Genomic DNA, 20,292 nt, shown 5'->3' with positions numbered 1-20,292 from the left:
ATTTTTTTTTTTTATATATAAATTATATATATATATATATATATATATATATATATATATATATATATATATATATATATTGTTAATTTGAAACAAATTTTTTTTTTCTTTAAATTATCTTAAAGAAGTCGCCTTTACAAATTCAGACTTTTTTAAAAAAATCGTCATTTATAAAAGCGACTTATTATTATAAAATTTTAATATATAGTTTTGAAAAGGAAACAATTTCAAAATCTTTTTTCAAATAAAGAGTAGTGGAAAAAAAAAACCCACCATATATAGTACGCAGATAATCACTTCTATAGTTAAAATGACAACATTATCAGGATCTAAGTGACCCTTTGCTTTATTTTATAGTCATTTATTCATGTTTTTAGTATTACAATTTTTTAATAAAAATTATAGATGAAAGAAAAATAAATAAAAATATATTGAGTAATAAAATAATTATTGTTACATGAACTAAAATAAAGTTTATATAGTCAATAAGAACAATTAATTAATTAATTAATTAATTAATTTAACTAACAACTAATTAATGGTATCTAATATTTGAAACTTATTATTAAGCCACATATTTTGGACAATGAGCCACAGGGTTGATTTTCCAAGCTGCAGCCACGTGGAAAATTCTGTTACGAATCAAGAATAATGTCTACATATTACAATGTGATTTTATTGTAACCTAGTAATGGATTGCTTCATAAAGAAAGGTAATATAATATCCGATTGGTTGCAAATCTAAATTATGATGATAAACTCTCTCTTTTTCTTTTCGAAGTGGAACTAAATAGCAAAGGAATCATTTCTTGCTTTCAGTATTCTCATTCACAAATACTTCCATGAAATAATGACACCAATTTGATGACATTGTATAGATGAGCTAACAAGTATAACATTAAGCTAACAAGTAACAAATATAATTCCGTTTAACATTATGGCTATCTAATGCCATTTTTAAGTTATACTATATAAAGCATCGTTAAGTTATTGATGAAAATTTGTTGTTATTTTTGTGTTTTAAATTATCTGTAAAATAGACTTTGAGCTTTATTAAACTTTTGTATAAGATAAAAGGTGCCTTGATAAATCTTTTGTATAAAACTTTGAGCTTTATTGTAAACTTTTTTGTCTTTTTTCCCAACATGATGATGAGTTTATTATGGTTATATATAAATCATATATATAAATTTAAAAAACATAGGAAGTTTTTTCTAAAGGCAGAGCATTACAACTCTCAAGTTAGAGTAGTCTTAAATTTGTTTAGTATGAGTTTTGATTTTGTGCTTCCATATTTTTGTTGTTTTAGTTTTAGTTTTAGATTTGGGTACGGGTTTTTCAGGGTCGGGTTAAGAAATCCTATTAAAATTCAAACTTGAAATTTTAGAGTTCAAATACTATATTTTATTAGGCTTTTTAGATCAGCCCATTCGAACTAGCACATTTTAACGGCCGTACCCAAATCCCATACCCTACCGATACGTAATTAACCCTAACAAAAAGCTTAATATATATATAGTAACATTTATTCCATGCAAAAATTGGCAATTGCAACTACAGAGCCAATCAAGTTTAACATAGCCAAGATATTGGGTTGGATTCAACGAAGAACCAACCCATAAGTTATTCATTCATTCATTATGTAAAAGCATATTGATTGTTACTATCAAGCAATGACAAAGAGAATATTAGGAATCCACCAATGACACAACTTTTTAAACATTTACTCTGTTTTAGATGTAATTCTAAACAAAAAAAACTGAAGCAGCTACAATATAAATATAGACCATCTCATGAGCTCAATATTTCATGATAGCAAAGAAAATTCTTCAAGTAACTAAAATCATCCTATAAATTAAGAGCTAGCAAAAAACTATTACTCAAAATATTTGAATAACTTTGTAGCAATTATGGATATATTAGCAGCATTGACAGCTGATAAGCCAGTGGTGATATTCAGCAAGAGCAGTTGTTGCATGGGGCATTCTGTGAAGGCTCTGATAAGCAGCTTTGGTGCCAAAATAACAGTTATTGAGGTGGACAAAATGGTAAATTGTGAGCAAATAGAGAGGGCACTGATTCAGCTTGGTTGTAGACCAAGTGTGCCAGCAGTGTTTATTGGACAACAATTTATAGGTGGTGTTGATCAAGTTATAAGACTAAATGTCCAAAACAAGCTTGCTCCATTGCTTTTAAGTGCTAAAGCTATTTTTATTTGGGGTCCAATAGATAAATAGATATGCATGCATTACAAATCATGTGAGAGTTTAGTATTAGAGCTTCTTCTTCTTCTCTACATTTGTACTCTTCTATTCTTCTTTATTTTACTGCTTTAGAATTGCACTCTTCTTAATCAAGCCTAAAATAGCCATATATATAGAATGCATGTATATTATCAAACGCAAACCTCATATATAATGTGTGTATTCAGGTTAGTTTTCACATGTGTATTTTCCAAAACCTAAAATTTAAGAATTGTTTACTTTTATAATTTGTCACGTTGGCATCATTGTGGAGGAGTCAATAGCAGAGCTTAGCTTGTTGATATATTCATCAATTTGCATGTGAAAAATCGTAAGATAAGGTGTAGAGGAATCCATAGCACAATTGCTACTAGCGTTTTCAATCTTCAAACTAAACACATATGCTAAACTTCTTTTCACTCCTATTCTCATACTTTGCTCTATTCATAAAAGTAATATCTTTTTTTCTCTCTTAATTTATCGTTGGAGTACAAATTACTAGTGCAAACACATTTTCTGTACCTAATTATTATGTTATTTAAATTCAAACTAATTTCTATTATTAATTATCATTCTTATCTTGCGTTTCTTTCTTATCCGATAATTATTAATATATTTTTGTACTGTTATTCGAATCCAAATTGTTTCTATACATATAATTAATTAGGGTAATAAAGTGTTGGACTATTTTTGGAGGCTACCGTGATTTGTTAAATAGACTTGGAGGTCGATGTACTTTGATGGTTGGGGTGGTTTCGTGCCGAAAGAGAAAAAGAGAATAAAGATAGCTTTTGGCAGAGACAGAGTTTTGTAGGGACATGGGGTGATCACGATCACCCTAATGTCTCTTACAACTTTTTTATAATAAAAATAATTTATAAAATAATTACAAAAAATATTAATTAAAAAAATACACTACATCTTTTAAAGGTGAGCTAGGTGTGAGAAATTTAAAGGCTTTTTATTTAGAGTTGTTACGTAAATGGTGTTGCGTTTAAAATATGACATAGAGGCTTGTGATATAAAGTTATTGCATACATATGAGTGTGTAAATGGAAAGGTTTGTGGTGGTTTTAAGAATGACTAGGTTTAGTGGAAGATATTTTTTCTATTTTGGAAGGAGTAAGGAGAGAATAGGAGATGAGCATGTTGTGAAAGTTGTGGGGAATGGAGGGGTACCTTTTTTTTTGTTGGATTTGTGGGTAGAACGGGTTTGTTGAGGAATGAATTTAGTCGTCTTTTTAACTTAGTTGTGAATAAAAATGTTTCTGGGAAGAATATGGTGCATAGTGATGAAGTATCAAAAGTCAGTATATGAGCTATCGTATCCACAAAGACTTATGTGATATCTAGTCGTTTAACAATATTATGGTTTTAAATGAAGAAATATAAGAGTTTTGTTCATTAATTCAAGTAGATAAAGAAAAACAACAAAAGTAATGTAAATTTAACTGTGAGATTAAATTGATCGGATTACATTTCATCAATCAATTTCTCATGTATCATACTAATCATACACATTTTCATGTTAACATCAACGTCATCATTGTCGTTATTCGCGCATTATTAATTCATTAATAACGATGAGAGATCAATTGTCTTGGTTAAATGAAGACTCCTCGTCTTTTTAACCAAGACGGTCGCGTTAATAATTGATAGTTTGAGACTATTAAACCTAAATATATTCCTAGAGTTTTAAATTCAATATATGTTTATCCTAAATCAAGATCTAAAGAGTATATTTCAATAAAAATTCAAATTAAATATCAAATTATAAATTATCAAGTCATAAAGGATAAACATTGATATTAACGAGTAATTAGAATATTATATATATATATAATCAAAAGAGATACAAAATAGTATGACCGATTACATCTAATCCCATCAAAGAGAGGTTTAGCTACTCATTGTCATGGTAGCTTTACAAGATCCATATGAAAAGAAGAGAAATTGGTCTTCAATGATTATTTCCAAGTTTTCTCCAATAGTTTCTCTCAATTTCGTATTCTCTCTCTGCCTCAGTAACAATAATCTCTTCAAATGTTAGATGTTTCAACTTTAAATAATCTTTTGATAAGTAACATTCAACTCAATGAATATCTAATTCACTTAACCAGTGAGTATTTTTCATGATGAAGTACATTCCAACTGTCAAATAGCCTTTAATTTCGCTAAACGAGATTACAACTATCTTAGCGAGATTAACTTCGCAAGATTTAGAAAACTCATTGTCTTGAACTCACTTAGTTAGAAGTTTTCTCGCTCAACGAAATCCATCTACTTTGCTTCATCAAATCTTGGCTTATCATCATTCTCATCTCCCAACCTAATTAACAAAACATGTATAAGAATTGTGGGGAAAAAAGTACATGCTTCTATTAAACTAGTTAATAAGTACTTATACATTGCGCACCAGTTTAGTGGTCTGGGTGGGGGAGATAAAAGGATTTGTGACAATTCTGTTATTTTTAATCATTTTGGCGTGTGTGGACTATTTGGAATGCTCACATGCAATTATATTATTTTTAATTATTTTGAGTTGAATAGTTTTATGATGCTTGAAAAGATTATGTGAATTTTCTAGAAGTGGATTAAAGCAAAGCGTTGTTTTCGTTATTTTTGTAACGTCATTTTGAATCTTTAATATTTTGTAATCTTTCTTTTATTTATTTAGCTGTTTAAAAAAAAGTATTTGTAATAATATGTTCATTTCAAATCATTAATTTTAAAATATATATATATATTACATTCAATAACAGATCTATATTATTTTAAAGAGTTTTAAAATTTTTAATTAATAAAAAATGTTTGAATTTAATACTTCTAAAATCACTTATATTCGATGACATTGTAAGAAAAATTACAATAACATATCACAATATAATTTACTTTGACTTTCCCATATTAGATGACATTTAGTAGTTTTAATTAGGAATTTATTTGGAAAAACAATAAATGTGTATTAATTTGAAAAAGAACGACACCGTACGTTTAAAAGACAATTCAAATTTAAATATTAGAAGTTGCCAATATTTAACAAATGACTTCATGGCCCAATGGATAAGGCGCTGGTCTACGGAACCAGAGATTCTGGGTTCGATCCCCAGTGAAGTCGATTTCGTGTTCATGCTTTGGTATTTTTTACACTTGGTCTTTTATGGCACTTTCTTTTCACAGTACGTTTTATCTAGATAGACTACTGGTATGTTAATAATGATATATAAAAAAAAAAAAAGCAACCAAAAAAAAAAAAGCAACCAAAAAAGTTGTAATGGTACCATTACCAAACAAAACAACCCATCAGCAGTACTCAAAAATAAACACAATCACACTGTGCATCATATCATATATACTATACATTGAGAAAATAAAATAATTGAATGCAACCTCATGTATTGTGTTGGATCAATGCACCTTATCGGTGCTACTATGTTACACATTTTTTTGTAGTCAAGAAACTGAGTGACGCCTTCTCTTTGGAAAAGGGAACCGACTCTCGGAACTAACACCATTTAGCTTAATACCATTCATCTTAAACAATGCATTGAGCTTGCTTAGTTTTTTGGTGAATGATTTAAAGATCTTGTTAGCAGGATGAGACTTTACAAGCTCTTGTTTCATAGAAACATGATCTTTTTCCAAATCAGTGAGTCTCATTCTCATTCTTGTAACTTCAAGTTTAAGCTCTCGGTTCTCCCTTCTAACTGATGCATAGTTATCTCTAGGTGAAATTGCTCCACTTCCTGCACCACTACCTGAACGTTGAGGGAATTGACCATTAAGTCCACCACCACCCCCAAACAATAAATGATTGTGTCCTCCATTCATAGCATTTCTAAGCCTTATTTGCTCAAAGTAAAGTACTTGTACTGCCATTTGAACTGGTAGCCTCTCATTTTGTGCTGCATGGCTGCATGCTTCTTGTGACAGTTTTTGGCAATCAATGGTTTTGCATAGCCGGTACCTCTCTGAGTCCTTTATGTTTGGATGAACCTATATATGTGACATAAGTAGAATATTAACTAACTGATAACTATAGAACTAACAACAATAGTAATACGCCCCTCACGCCTAGCTCAGCTCAAGTGGTTGAGTTGAGACACTCAAAAGAGTTTGAGAATGAGGTTCAAGATTCAAACTCTGACTACTAACATAACATACTAACAATTAACATTTGTCTATTAAAAAACAACTATAGTAATACACTTTCAATGAGACTAAGATTTGCTACACAGTGATAGTAATACAAAGAAAGTAACGAGTCAATCACCTAAATTGTCCTGAAATCAGTTTAATCGAAAAATTGTTAACATTTCAAAGTAGTCTTTGAAATTGGAAATTCTCCACCATGTTACTTATTTTGAGTTGGTCAATTTAGTCTTTGAAATTGTCGAACAGAGACTAATGTAACCGACAATTTGGTTACTTTAGAGATCAAATTGTTTGACTATTATAGTTTGAGGGACTAAATTGATGATTTGTTTGAAAAGCCACTAACTACTAACCTTAAGGAAGATATCATTTGCTCTGTAGAGTCCATCACTTACAATACGTGCATGATCTGGAAGCAATTCAGCAAGTGAAATGAACTTTGATGGCAACAAGTTTGGGTCTAGTGCTACTTCAGCAAGATAGTTGTCAAGCAATTTGGATACCTTAAGAATTGAGCTTTGTTTTGGAGATCCAGGGCTGTCAAACTCATAAACCATTTCACTTTCATCTCTCAACCTGCTATCCTCCTCATCCACTTCATCTAAGTTAAGAAAAATGGAAAAAATTCTCACAATTGAATCTGTATCATAAATAGTACTATTATGGTTATTTTGATATGAACTTGTTGGTATCAAAATGTCTTCAAGAATTGCCTGGTCAAGTTGTAGACCAATCCTCCTCTCCAAATCAGATCTACAAGAAGTAGATGCTGATGCTGCTATTGAAGCTTTCAACAAACTTGAGAGAAATGCTATTGGAACTTGACTTTTCCTTGATTGAGTTGGTAGTAAACTAGTTATGGTTTCAACAATGACTCTTTGTTTCTTCAACAATTCTAAGTCAAGTAAACTTCCTTTCATTACTTGAGGGTCCCTAACAATCATCCCTTGAAGAGAATTATGTGCATAATTTATCAAAATTTTGCTGATAATGTCTTGTTTTAGTCCCTTTGATTTGGTAGCAGATAAAACTCTTTTGAAGAAATCAAGATTAAGAACACTAAGAGATTTTCCCCACCATTCTGAGGGTGTTTCAGGTTCCATGGTTTTAGAAGGGAAATTATGGTCTAGTTTCTGCAAACCAGAAGTAAGTTGCTCTTTGCACACATTGTTTGCAATTGAATTGATTAGTCTGCTAACAAGATTAATCTCTTCTGCAAAAGGTAGTAGAGTTTCGCAACGGTGAAGAACCGATATTGCGCTTGAAGTGTTTAGAAGCACTGTCTCTTTTAGATATGATTCAGCTCTTATCAACAAGTTTTTCTCAGCAAAATCTTCTGTCATTTCTAGAAATTGAGCAACACATCTTAGCATAGCAACATTGGAGAGAGTGAATTCAATATTAATTCCATAACAAAATTTTGCAGCTAGCTCAAATGCCTCTGCACCACCTGCTACACTTGGGAGACTTATGCGTGAAACTTTAGAATCTTTTGCTTCTAACAATAGTTTCCTTATTCTTCCACTCCTAGAAACTAGAGGAAACTGTAGAAAAATAGTTGCAAACAACTTAATGCATTATTTTTATGATTTTATCACTAAAGGTGTTACTCATGCATAAACAATCATTATTCATGTATGTATGTTGGCATATTCTATAGAGAAAAATGTCATTTATTTATTTGCCTCTAAAAGTGAATATGCAGTAACATATAAGAAAATAACCATTTTTTTTTTTTGTTACCTTGTGAAGTGCAAAACTTGTAGCTCCTATTTCGATGGTAAGATCACTAGAGACATCAGATATTGGCCTGTAATACACAAATCTAGCTGAATAATTGCATATGCTAGACATGGAAAATTCAATATAAAAGCAGAACAACTGAAGCAACTATATATACATATTACCAAAAAATGAAATAATATTAGAAACCTTGGAAGAGTCTTTTGCTGCAGCATGTATATGTACAAAATGGAGTTCAATCAATATATGTGTTTTGTAAACCACAAACCAATGGACAATATAATCTTGCAAGATTAATTACATAGATAAGAATGGCCCCAACTGATTAAATACTTTAGCAATGCCTCAGACAATATGGTTACATAAGTTAAAGTATAGTTGAATTTTGAAGGATAGGTTAACATTATAACACTGTAGTGAAACACTGGAACCCATTAATACAAATCATTTGATGAGTGACATTTAAAGATTTGAAAGGTAAACCATTTGTGCCACACAAGTATTAATTGTCATGTTGATTTCAAGGTTATGTACTGCCAAAATGTTTTCTTAAAGTCGGTGAATTCTTATAACTCCAGTATATATATAGCCTTATAAGGCCAAAAGAGATTAATATTATAAAAGCATGTCAATAATTGCAAACAATTATTATTAATTGGCGTTTTCATAGAAGACACGTGGAATTTAGACATTCACCATGCAGCGGAACCATAACTACATCAGAGTCAATGGCACACGTTATAGCTTATTTTATCTCCCAATTTCAACCATGATGGCTGAAACTGAAAATGTTGATTTTTCAACCATAATTTTTCGTAGCTTATGGAAATAATTCTTACCGTAATACTATGTTCATATGAGAAGCACACAAAGAGATGAACTAAATAACACACGAGCAACACAAAAAGACAAAAGAAAAGTTTCTAAGCTGCTGCTTTCAAAATGAAACCACTAAGAATAAGCTTGATTCCAATTATTTGATCAAATCTTAAGATCAAAATCTACTTCTAGGCATGTGATATTGACACTATCCATAAGCACACGCGGGACTATTTGGAACAGATTATGAAAACAATTTATTAAACGTCCATAAGTTATTTCAATTTATTTACATAAATTCTCTCCAGAATACTGTATAAAACAATTTGTCGGTGATTTTATTTTATCTTTTGTTATAAAAATAACTTATACATAAAAAAGAATTATACTATAAACATTATGTTATATGACTCCCCAACAAACACATAGACACATTTGAGAAACAGAATATTACCATTCAGTGGCATGCCTTATGCTTGAGCTAGGACGAAAGGTCCTCTTCCCTGAAATGCTAGGCTTAAATTCTCCTACAGTGACAACACCCATTTCCACAAAACCTGGCAAATTTTGATACCTATGCACCCCACTTATTAAGTATTGTCACTCTTTCAATAAAATGAAAATATTAACAATTAAATCAAAGCCAAAAGAAAACTATGTGTCATTCTCTTAGTAGATTATTTGTGTTGAGAACCACTTCTTGCTTCTCTATCTATGCAAAGTTGTAGAGAACCGAAAGTCACATGAGTTCATGCAGTTGTATAGGATTGAGGTGATTCTAAAAACATACTTTATGAGTGTGTATAATTTAATTTAAAGTCAAGGAAAAAACACAAGGTGTGCTTTCACTTTTCGGTGAAAGGTAGTGAGTAAGTGGACTTTTTCTCTTTCTTTTACATTGTTTTTGTCTTTAAATATTGCTTGAATCCGGAAGGGTTGCAGTGCTTTTTTGAGTTGTAATTATGGCTATTAAAAGCTAATCACCTAATTAGTATTAGCATATATATTTACTCCTATTATGTGTAATGGTACAAAAGTGGAAATCAACTTATTACATGACATGTATAATGTAAAATATTTTGTCACTTATTTTAGAGAAAATTGACCCTTTAAAATTTTATCAGAGGTAAATAAAATATGATCAAGTATTTTTTCAATCAAAGTTCAAAGTTAAATTCTTCTTAATAATTTATCATTCACTAAATCACATTAATCATTTAAGTCTAATCACTTCATTTAAATAAAGAGTAATTGATGATAGGTAGTAACACTTTGTGTCACCCTAATATGTTAGTATTAAATAAATATCAACTCATGATATGAACACTAATGTTTATCATGATTACTCATGTGACAACCGTTGGTACAATGATGAACTTAGATTCATTGCATTGATATGATGGTCATAATGAGGCCATCAATTTGTGTTATTGTATGGTTTGAGTAGGAGGGTAGATAATGAGCAATTGAATACAATTAATTAAGTGACTGTGGCATTCATTTCATCATTCTATAATAACTTTGAGTCTGAAAAGGATGAATTGATCATCTGAACCAAAGTTAATTACATGCTTTACAGCTTCTCCTTCTATAGAAATATGCATAGTTGGCAGGTGGTCCAATGCTGTGTTAGTCTGCAAATTATTCCTTTCCAACTCTAGAGAACTATAAGCACCAAGCAGCATAGTAAATAGAGTCTTAAATGCACATAACTTTTATTATATGCTGCCTGTCTCACTTCAAAGTGGACAACGTGTGTCAAAGCTATTTAGGGGCATTTAGATTTGTTTATTTTGTAAAAATAAAATAAAATAAAAATCTTAAAAAAATAATATAAAACTAAATATATTAATTTTTATTAAAATAACTTTCTTTTATATTTAAAACTTTAAAGAGTTCTATATTATATTTTTTATTTTATCTTATATTTATCATATCTTATCTATCAAACGAGTCTTTAAATATATACGATATAAATTTATATTTAATATAAAAAAAATATAAATAATTAAAGGTGTAGAGTCTTAATATCTTTTTTTTTATATTTTTTTTCTTCATCATATCACTAAAATATCATATTTATTATATTACTTTCTTTTTTTATTCTTTTTTTCATTCTTTGTAAAGGTGTTCATCAGGTGTAGGTTATCCATGGATATTTTTCAGAACATAATTCCTAAATTATGTATTAGTGCGAATTGCCAAAATTGATGAAAAAAATATTGGCTAAATTGGCAAAGAGGTTTTTCTCCTTTTCACATTGTATAATTAGTGCAATGGTGGAAAGATTGTGGCTACAATCATGGTGTGCAGAAAACACGTGACCCCACATGTTCAAAATTGTGGGACTAAAATTTTACCACTAATTGCATGGATGGATGAGACCTGCTAGAAGACTCCAAAGGGGTCTATGTTTATTCATATACATTTGAACAAGGACTCCTATATTACTTGTTAAATAATTAAAAATAAAAAATTTGTATACAAAAGAATAATTTTTAACTTTTTAAAAAGTTAAAAATACCAATTTCATTACATTTTTAATTTTTTTAATAAATATTCTAAAAATACTTATTAGCATTTTAAAAGTGACTTATTGTATAGGCAAACAATATTGATGGGTTTTCCGTGACACTTGATTCTCCTCTACTCTACAGCAAGGCAAGCGTGCACTTGCCCAACCAATACTTTATGCTAAAATTGGAACCAAGACTAGCTTTAACCCACCACCACAATTTTGTAATTAGTGTTGATCATTATTTTCATGATTTAAACCATATATTATTCCCTTACGTGGTAACATAACACATCAATTATTACCTACTAGACTAATATGATATGATTGCTTTTGTTAAGGCTATATTTTATTTTTTAACATAAAAAAATGATATTTACAAAACACATGTAAATTCATTAAAATCGAAAAAAATATATATAAACAATAAAATGATAAAATGGCTATAAATTTGACAAAATTATAATGATTGTAATACTCATATTTTTGAATCTGCAAAATAGTTATTAATTGAATTTGTCTATACTATATCAAAGTAAATGTTGATGTAAGATTAAATGCGATATTGTAACTTCCTGTTAAATATTGTTAGTATTCACTAATTAAACCCGACAAATTTATATGGTAACTAAAATAGATTCTTTCTAGGAATTTTTTATCGTGCATTCTACTACTTCTAAGTACTGGTTTCAATACATTTAGATTTAGATATTATAATCACACTTACTAACTTATTTAGATAACAAAATGATTGTAAAAAAAGGAACTTGCTACGATTTCTGTTTATTATTTAAAAATAAAATTTGTTCATAAATATAAGTACCCTTTTAATTTATTAGATATATTTATTATTTTTTTCTCAAACATGCTTCTTATTAATATTAATTTTGAAATATAAAAAATCAAATTTAACATATCAAATACAAAAGTTATTTTATAAACATTAACGCATAAAATAAACACATTAACTACTCTGTTAAAATAAAAATAAAAATAAACAATGAATACTTATAATAAGAGATATTTTATCAATATATTCTCTTTTTTTTTTATAAAACTTTTTATATACTCTATATTGAGATTTTTTTTCTCCTATAAAAGGTCGTTTCATGGAGTGCAACCACGTGTTGGCTCAATATTTTTTTTAACAAATAAAGAAATATTAAATAAATAAATAAAAATTAAATTATATTAATAATTTTATTTTATTTTGTTAACAATTCTCTCTTATTTTACAGTCTAATAAATAAAAAATAATACAATAAAATAAAAATTATATTATATTAATAAAATTAACCAAAATACATTAAATAAAAAAATATATTACACAAAAAAATATATCAAATTTTAATTAACAATGTTCATCTAAATGCCTCTCATTTTTACATCTAGGATATACACTTAAATATTATAACATATTTTTTCTGTAATATATTTACTCAACCGTATTAATGATAATATATTTTTTTTGTTTATAATATTTTATTTTTTTAATATTTCATCATTTGTTAAGAAAATTATATCCACATATAATTATATCCTTACATTACGATCCTTAAAAATAAAATAAAAATATTTGAATATATAAATTTCACCATAGAATAAATAAAAAATTCAAAAAATAATATAGTGGAAAAATAATCTATAATAAGCGACGGAGATAGCATTGTGCAAGGAACTAACTATCAAATGGCTATAAATTCAAAGGGGACATTTTATATTTTTGATGGCCTAATTGTTAGCTTTATCATTGTTTTGGGTCGAGCATCTCACATTTGTCTCCTTCACGTGTTTCCATTCTCTTGCACATACCTTGACAAAACATGGATTTGACAAATTTTCCTTTTTCTTTTTGGTCAAAGAAATTCCACACTATTTTCTTGTTAGTTCAGAGTATTAATTATTTACCCAAGCAGACCACATGTGACTTCTGGGAGGTTTTCTTTCTCATTGGATTCCAAAATGGAACACATTGAATCCCATATTTTAGTATTTAAACAACGTTGATTATTGATACTACCTTCCTAACAAAAATACCATAAAACACACTTGTTTTTTTCACATTAACTTTATCACTCACTTTTTTTAAATAAAAATAATTGATAAAATCAACAAGAATCCATTTTAAATTTTCAATAGTGTGTCAAAACAATTAAATTCACAAATGTCAATATTTTTAGATTAAACATTTTATATTCAAATATGTGGCCTCACAGTTTTGTGAATTAAATATTACACTATTTACTATTTCCTTTAAAACAAAAACAAAAATAGTCATTCAATAATATTAAAATACTTTTAGTTGAATATTTTTGGGGCAATATGTAAAACTTAGTTTGAGTTAAATGTAAAAATTAGTTAGGATTAATTTTTGGATTGGTAGTTTGTTAAATCTCCATTAACTTCGTATTCATCCAAATATTTTCTAATTCTATCAATATATAATTTATTTTTAATTTAAATATTTTTCTCTTTCATGTTTCTATCAAGATTATAACATTCTAATAGATTGTTTTTTTGCTATAAAAGAAATATTTAGTACGGGTTTAAAATTCTCCCCTACCATAATCACTTCAATTTGTCAATATACTTTTAAATATATCTCTATTTTTTTAAAGAAATGAAAAAAATCTCAATTGACATATATATATATATATATATATATATATATATATATATATATATATATATATATTTGGTTAGTTGCTTAAAGCGCAAAAGCATCTAAGTATTGATTTATTGGTGTGTATGTGGGGGCATGCGTGTATACAATGAATTTTGCAAATAGTGTTTCATGAGGAAAAACTTTTAAGAAAAAAATTAGATCAAAACGTCACCATATTCTGAAGCATCTATTGTGCACCATTCACCCTTTACATCTAGGACTCAAAGCATCCAATAAGACTGCTATGACTAATGGGTCTCAAAATGTTTTTTAATGTGAACACGCTAATTACAAGTTTTACCTTAGACAAAATTAGCCAAAGAAAAAGAAACAAGCAGCAGGAAGTAGCTTACTTAGCTAATAAAAATATTAGATGAAGTGTATGTTTGATTTCATAGTAGGATTAACAAAATCATAGTAGCTCAATGTAATTTTACATTTTACTACTCTCACCGTGAAATCAAACATAGCAAAGTCAAAAATATAGTTTAACCTGATGGTTGAGCTTTGTCCTAAGTTTTCTCTTTATCAAATTATAATGGCAGTGTAAAACCAAAGCTGCTTCTGTTGCATCCTTGACATCTGAAAATATTGCATAGGTGCTGACAGCAACACCTACCTCGTTCCTTTCAATTTCAGTGTCTAGTATCATACCACCATGCATGAAAGTAAACACCATATTCGGCTTTAACCTTTGCCAATCCATAAGGATTAGACACTTGGAATCCTTTTCGTTATGGTCAAAAATAACAAAGCATTCATTTTTATTTTTATAAAGCAAACTCTAGAAAAACCATGATACAAAGCTTTCAGTGTATAACAATGAAGTATCTTTCAGAATCCAATGAAGTATCTTTCACCAAGATTAACTTCGTCAATTTTTTATTACGAAATGCATGGCAAAAGAAGATCAATTTTTCAAAAGCAGAGACAGCTGAAATTTAAGCCCTCTCTCTTACCTTTGTACAGAGCAGAAACTTGTCTGTCTGGACATAATCATTGTATAATTGGCATAAGAAACAAAGCATAATAGTGTGAAGCTTATATGAGATGATAATAATGATAATAGTAATAATAATATGATCAGATGAAATGAGCATAAAAGAGAATGCCTGGTGTGTAGGCCTACACAGGATTGGATGACTAATTTTCAATGGCGAAAAGAAACTTTGAACAGTTGCCATTAAATTAAAATACCGAGAGGACTATGAACAGAAGCAATCGAGCATAATGAAATCATATTCAATTAGAGATAATGTGGAGTCATTTTCAAGTTTTCACACTAGCCGGATCAACGTATCTCACCACTCTGTCTGCTGCTTCTGCTGCCGTTCGTAGAAGCAGAACTCTGCCTCGAGAGTTGCACATCAGACAGCGAGACAGACCCGCCTTGTGAAAAAATTAAACCACCGGAAGTACCAGAACCATTTCCAGAAGAATGCATTCTGGTTGAAAAGGATTCCCTTTTGGACCCAAGCTCTGAAGATGTTGGAACCGGATTAGACAGTAACGACCCAACTGGGTATGGAGCAACTGGAATGTCGATAAGAGAAGATGCTGATGGACTGTATCTCATAGACCCCACAGGATGATCAAACTTGCATGATGAGCCAAACTTGCAGTGCCCATTTTGCAAATAAAATGAACAAGGCTGTACCCCCTAAAATTAAGGTGCTAACACAACATTAGAATGTGACCAAGAACAATGGGTGCTTTCACAGTTCATTAGATTAAGTTCATATGAATAATAAAAGTCCTTTAATCAGCCAGTTAACTAATACACATCATTAATGAAAGGAAAAACATGTATGTATGTTACACAGTAATTAATCTAAATCTACTAAATGTGGCAACTCCATCATGAATCCACATAATAAAGCAGATAATTCCATTATATGTACAAGCGTTGCAGACACAACTGCATAGCTTGTTGTACCATCAAAAGTCCTCAGAAAGAAGGGGTTGTGTGGGGGGGAAGTTCACTGCAGCCAAAAGTTACTTACAAAGTAATGAATTCATGTCACTTCTGTTGTAGCCCGTCTTTTAATCATGTGTTTCCATCTCATATCCATTTAACCATGATATGACACCAAACAAGCAGCTCACAACTTAAGAAAGAATGGAAACGACCATAAAACAACTTTAACATTGTGTATATCACTAACTACATTGACATTTTTAGTGGGAAACAGGAAAGGCTTAACATCAATTCTGAATTAGGTTATTCTAAGACCTTAGGTTTCCGGAGCTGGAGAACCATTCAAATATTATACCCATATACAACAGTCACAACTAGTAAATTTTATTTTTAAAACATAGAACTTTTGAATTACAAACACTTAGAACGCAACAAGTAATATAATGTTAATTTAAAAGGAAATAGATTGAATAGCAGGTTTTGCATTAAGACTTTTACATATATATCATTCCAATCATGTGGATTCGTCCAATAACTTGAGCTTAGGAGAGTTGGTCCTTGACATGGTATCATGGCTTCAAATCCAATGACCAAGTGACCATAAGTTTGATCCTTGTTGCCCCCATTTTTCAGAATAAACAGACAAATACTATGTCTCAAAACCAAGCTTTTGTGTGAGAGGCCAGGATAGATACAGAAAGCCAATCATGTTCCATCAAGGAATCAAGCAAGGTTGTCAAAATCGAGATCCTTCCTAGGATCAATTGGGGAGAGAGAAAAAATTTAATTGTGTGATCTGATCATATCATGATCCATAATAAAAGTACAAATAATCATAACCTTAAAATCAACACCAACATTTAATTAAACTCTAGATGAAGATATATGTTTCACAACAAAAATTGAAGTTATAATCTAGTTAAGACATGAAATGTTTTCTACAACGCAAAATTAAAAGAAAGCAAAAATACCCATGAAACAAAGCAAAAAAACATCGTGGGTTCTCTCCCAAGTTCCCAATTATGAGAATTGATATGAGGAAACAGCCATGAAGAGGTTTAGCTTGGGGTTCTTTAACTTGCAGTTATTCTGAAAAAGAAAAGTTTCGCCATTTGAGTGGTGGACATCTATTGCTGTGTAGGGACTGGGGACAATCCTACAGCAATCCCACCAAACCAAGTTAGTATGTAAACTTGGGCATTTGGGATTACCAAGTAAACACATCAATAGCTGGGGTCAAAAGTGTATGCTTGTGTAATCCTAATGAGGAAAATCACAATCTTAACAACCATGTTACCAAGGACCAACTCTAACGCTGTGCCAAAAAACATTTGAATATTATCTCTGATTCAAAGACAACGGATGTCCACTTAGACCCTAATGCAACTAAAACCAGCCCAGGCAACAAGTTAGACACCGAGCAGGGACATTGGCCCTAAGCTACTAAAAGATCGGCTAGTTTAGACTATTTTGGTTTCTACTACATAGAAAATACTAATGGTGTGTCCTGACTCTTGAGCAGAATACATGTATTCTTTACATATTTATATGGATGACATCAGAAATTATAAGCTCAAGCACCATAAAATGAAACCAAATCAAAGAAAGCTTAACAGTCAATTCAACAAATAACCAAATTGAGTTATGAGTAACCATTCATACCGGGCGTAAAGGAAGACCAATGGGACTAAGAAGTGGTCGTGCAGCAACCTGGTCCTGTGGATGATGATATCGACAAGCTAATCCAAATTTGCAGTCCCCAGTTCTCAGATAGTATTGGCAATCTGGTTCACCGGGTCTTTCAGGAAATACTTTTTCCTGCAGATTGCTTCTTGAAGGTCCAGGAGAGGAGGGAAGAGGAGTATATGGTCTAGCAAAAGCTGAGGTTGACGACGACAACTGAGTCACTCCATATAGAGAAGTAGCCCCAACAGCAGGTTGCGCACCAGGAGATAACACAGGGCTCACAGGAGCCTACAATAAAATTAAAAAATCGCATCATTGTCACTACTAAAGCAAAGAGAGAGAAAAGTACTTTTCACCATACACACATATGTGTCTCTCACCGAATAAGGACTCCATCCAGGAAATGGAACAACCCCTGGGGAAAGAAGTACAGGACCATAAGCCCCTTGTACATATGAACCAGGTAACACAGGAGGTCTAGCTACTCTCAAGCTTGTGGAAGCTCCTCCATACTGGTCAGGCAGAGGAACAGTTGGAGACTGCACCTGTTGATAAAATTGAGGTGCAGATGCTGGCATTGACGTTCCAGCAGGTTGAGGATGATGGAATTTACATGTTACGCCAAATTTGCACTGCCCCGTTTTCAAATAATAGGAGCACTCTTTCTCACCCTGTTTAAACAAAATGCATGGTTTAAACATTGGCACGATTCTGTGAAAATTACACAAGGAAATAAGAGAGAGAGAGGTGTCAAACCGGTCGTAATGGGTATCCGTAAATATTTAGTGGAGCTTGGCTTAAATATCCACCTCCATTTTTGGGATGGTGGAATTTACAGGACGCGCCAAATTTACAGGTTCCAGTTTTTAAATAATACTGCTCATCAAAAGAAATCCACAATTAGTATAACCATTTTATTAATCAGTGAACACGTTAAGTTTCTGAATTATATAATAACAATACCATTTTTCTAAAAACACTATACCTGACATGGAGGTTCCCCCAGCCGTTCTGGGTAGTCCCCTGTAGCTCTAACTGCCGCAGCAACCTGAACAGTATTTAACTCAGTCCATATATTCACATCCTTTAACAAGTTTATATTACTTCCAATGAAATATTGCATTCTTCTAATCCTTTTTTTTCCAAGATTAATTGGCATATACATGTAAATGTTTTACAGTGTCGACAAATCACAACTACTCATATGTATGATTAAGATTATGGTTAAAGTCAAATGTTGTTAATGATGATAGTTATGATTGACTGGCCAGTGGAAAAAACCATCAGACAGTGTATATAAATTAAATCATTTTTTATTCTTACTAACATAGGTTTATGAATGAACCTTAACACGATAGGCGAATAATCAAGCATAACACTAACAAAAAAGGCATCTACTGCAAAATGCAGATATATGAAAATGACAAAAAGGGTTACCGCAGCACGATCACGGGGGTGATTGAAACGACACCTTCCACCATATCCACAGAACCCAGTTCTCATGTAATACACACAATTGGGCACACCGTGTCTCTCCGGGTAAGATTCACCACCACCACCACCACCACCACCAAGCGTTAAATGCCACATCGACTCTGCACCAAAATCAAAACCCTAATTAGAAAACCCTAACATAAAAAATAAAAAAATAAAAAACGAAGTAAAAAAGTAACAAGTGAACAACCTCCAAGAACAGCGTCCGGTGAACGCCATTCATGTTGATTTACCGGATTCGATCCATTCCTCGTGGGACTCCGACCGTACAAGTCCATTTGTGTTTGGGGTTTTTGAGGTTCCTGTACAACAACTTACAGAGTTCACAACGGAACAGAGGTTATCTACTTGAGTGATCTAGAATGTTCTAGAAGATCGGCGAGCTTAGCTCGTCTTTCTTCCTCGTCGAGAACCCGAGAGACAGAAATGGGGTTTTCACACGTTATTTTTACTTGTGAGTATTCGTGTGTTGTTGTTATGTTAGTGTGTTTCTTTCTCTTGTTTTTTTAGTTTTCTCTCTCTCTCTCTCTCTCTGGAACTGTACGGTCATTGATGCGTTGGTCTTTTCAGCTCGATTTTCTTTCTGTGTTTTATTTTTCAGTTATTATTATAAATTGGTTTTTCTGTGTTGCTTGTGTGCGTGCCCGCCAAATAGAAGAAATGTTGTATTTTTCGCGGAAAAATAGAGTGCTTTGGGGATGCAGATCTTTTGTAGTTTCACCAACCACGGAAAGATCTTAACCGTAGAAACGAATTTATAATTTATTTAAATTCAAATTTTTGAATTGTAAATCAACATTATAAATGTTACAGTACATTATTTATTATTTTTATCTTTATTTAATAATGGTAGCATCAATAACTGCACCGTCTATTTGTTTGTTCAAAAAAGAATAAAAAATGTGTGGCATTTACATTTTTTTATTGGCTGGAACTCATCACACTTGACTCGTAAAGTAGTGACCGACACTCACTCGTCCTTTGGAAAATGACGCGAATGTCCTTGGCCTTCCAATTTATTTTGTTTGGTTGGGGTTGATGATGTGGATATGTC

General features: G+C 31.1%; 3 protein-coding genes and 1 non-coding gene across 10 annotated transcripts; 2 read left to right on the top strand and 2 right to left on the bottom strand.

Annotated features, from left to right (window-relative positions):
- The first annotated feature begins 1,910 nt into the window (after positions 1-1,910).
- On the top strand, positions 1,911-2,237 carry LOC101497847 (monothiol glutaredoxin-S6-like). The gene has a single exon (XM_004495994.1). The coding sequence runs from the start codon at positions 1,911-1,913 to the stop codon at positions 2,235-2,237; it is 327 nt and encodes a 108-aa protein (XP_004496051.1).
- Positions 2,238-5,288: 3,051 nt separating this feature from the next.
- TRNAR-ACG (transfer RNA arginine (anticodon ACG)) lies at positions 5,289-5,361 on the top strand. Its single transcript has one exon. It is a non-coding gene; the product is annotated as a tRNA-Arg (tRNA).
- A 138-nt stretch (positions 5,362-5,499) lies between these two features.
- Positions 5,500-9,813, bottom strand: LOC101501900 (BTB/POZ domain-containing protein At1g03010). Of its 3 annotated transcripts, none has more exons than XM_004495929.4 (4): positions 9,415-9,813; positions 8,142-8,208; positions 6,752-7,942; positions 5,500-6,239 (listed from the first exon to the last, which is right to left on the bottom strand). In XM_004495929.4, exons 1-4 carry the CDS (start codon positions 9,504-9,506, stop codon positions 5,697-5,699), a joined length of 1,893 nt encoding a protein of 630 aa, XP_004495986.1. In that variant the 5' UTR covers positions 9,507-9,813; the 3' UTR covers positions 5,500-5,696. The 3 variants fall into 3 exon arrangements, with proteins under 3 accessions (XP_004495986.1, XP_004495989.1, XP_004495988.1); XM_004495932.4 differs by lacking the exon at positions 9,415-9,813 and adding an exon at positions 8,306-9,371; XM_004495931.4 differs by lacking the exon at positions 9,415-9,813 and adding an exon at positions 8,331-9,371.
- A 5,374-nt stretch (positions 9,814-15,187) lies between these two features.
- Positions 15,188-19,861, bottom strand: LOC101501164 (zinc finger CCCH domain-containing protein 32). 5 transcript variants are annotated; one of them, XM_073367681.1, is made up of 7 exons: positions 19,429-19,861; positions 19,182-19,339; positions 18,730-18,792; positions 18,501-18,620; positions 18,110-18,415; positions 17,721-18,032; positions 15,188-15,791 (listed from the first exon to the last, which is right to left on the bottom strand). In XM_073367681.1, exons 1-7 carry the CDS (start codon positions 19,514-19,516, stop codon positions 15,432-15,434), a joined length of 1,407 nt encoding a protein of 468 aa, XP_073223782.1. In that variant the 5' UTR covers positions 19,517-19,861; the 3' UTR covers positions 15,188-15,431. The 5 variants fall into 5 exon arrangements, with proteins under 5 accessions (XP_073223782.1, XP_073223781.1, XP_004495983.1 ...); XM_073367680.1 differs by having other exon boundaries at positions 15,188-15,800; positions 19,429-19,859; XM_004495926.4 differs by having other exon boundaries at positions 15,188-15,800; positions 18,125-18,415; positions 19,429-19,854.
- Between the last annotated feature and the right edge of the window lie 431 nt (positions 19,862-20,292).

Source organism: Cicer arietinum, chromosome 4 (genome assembly GCF_000331145.2).
Source record: "Cicer arietinum cultivar CDC Frontier isolate Library 1 chromosome 4, Cicar.CDCFrontier_v2.0, whole genome shotgun sequence".
In the NCBI taxonomy this organism is placed as follows: Eukaryota; Viridiplantae; Streptophyta; class Magnoliopsida; order Fabales; family Fabaceae; genus Cicer; species Cicer arietinum.
This window is presented reverse-complemented; position numbering and strand designations above follow the sequence as displayed.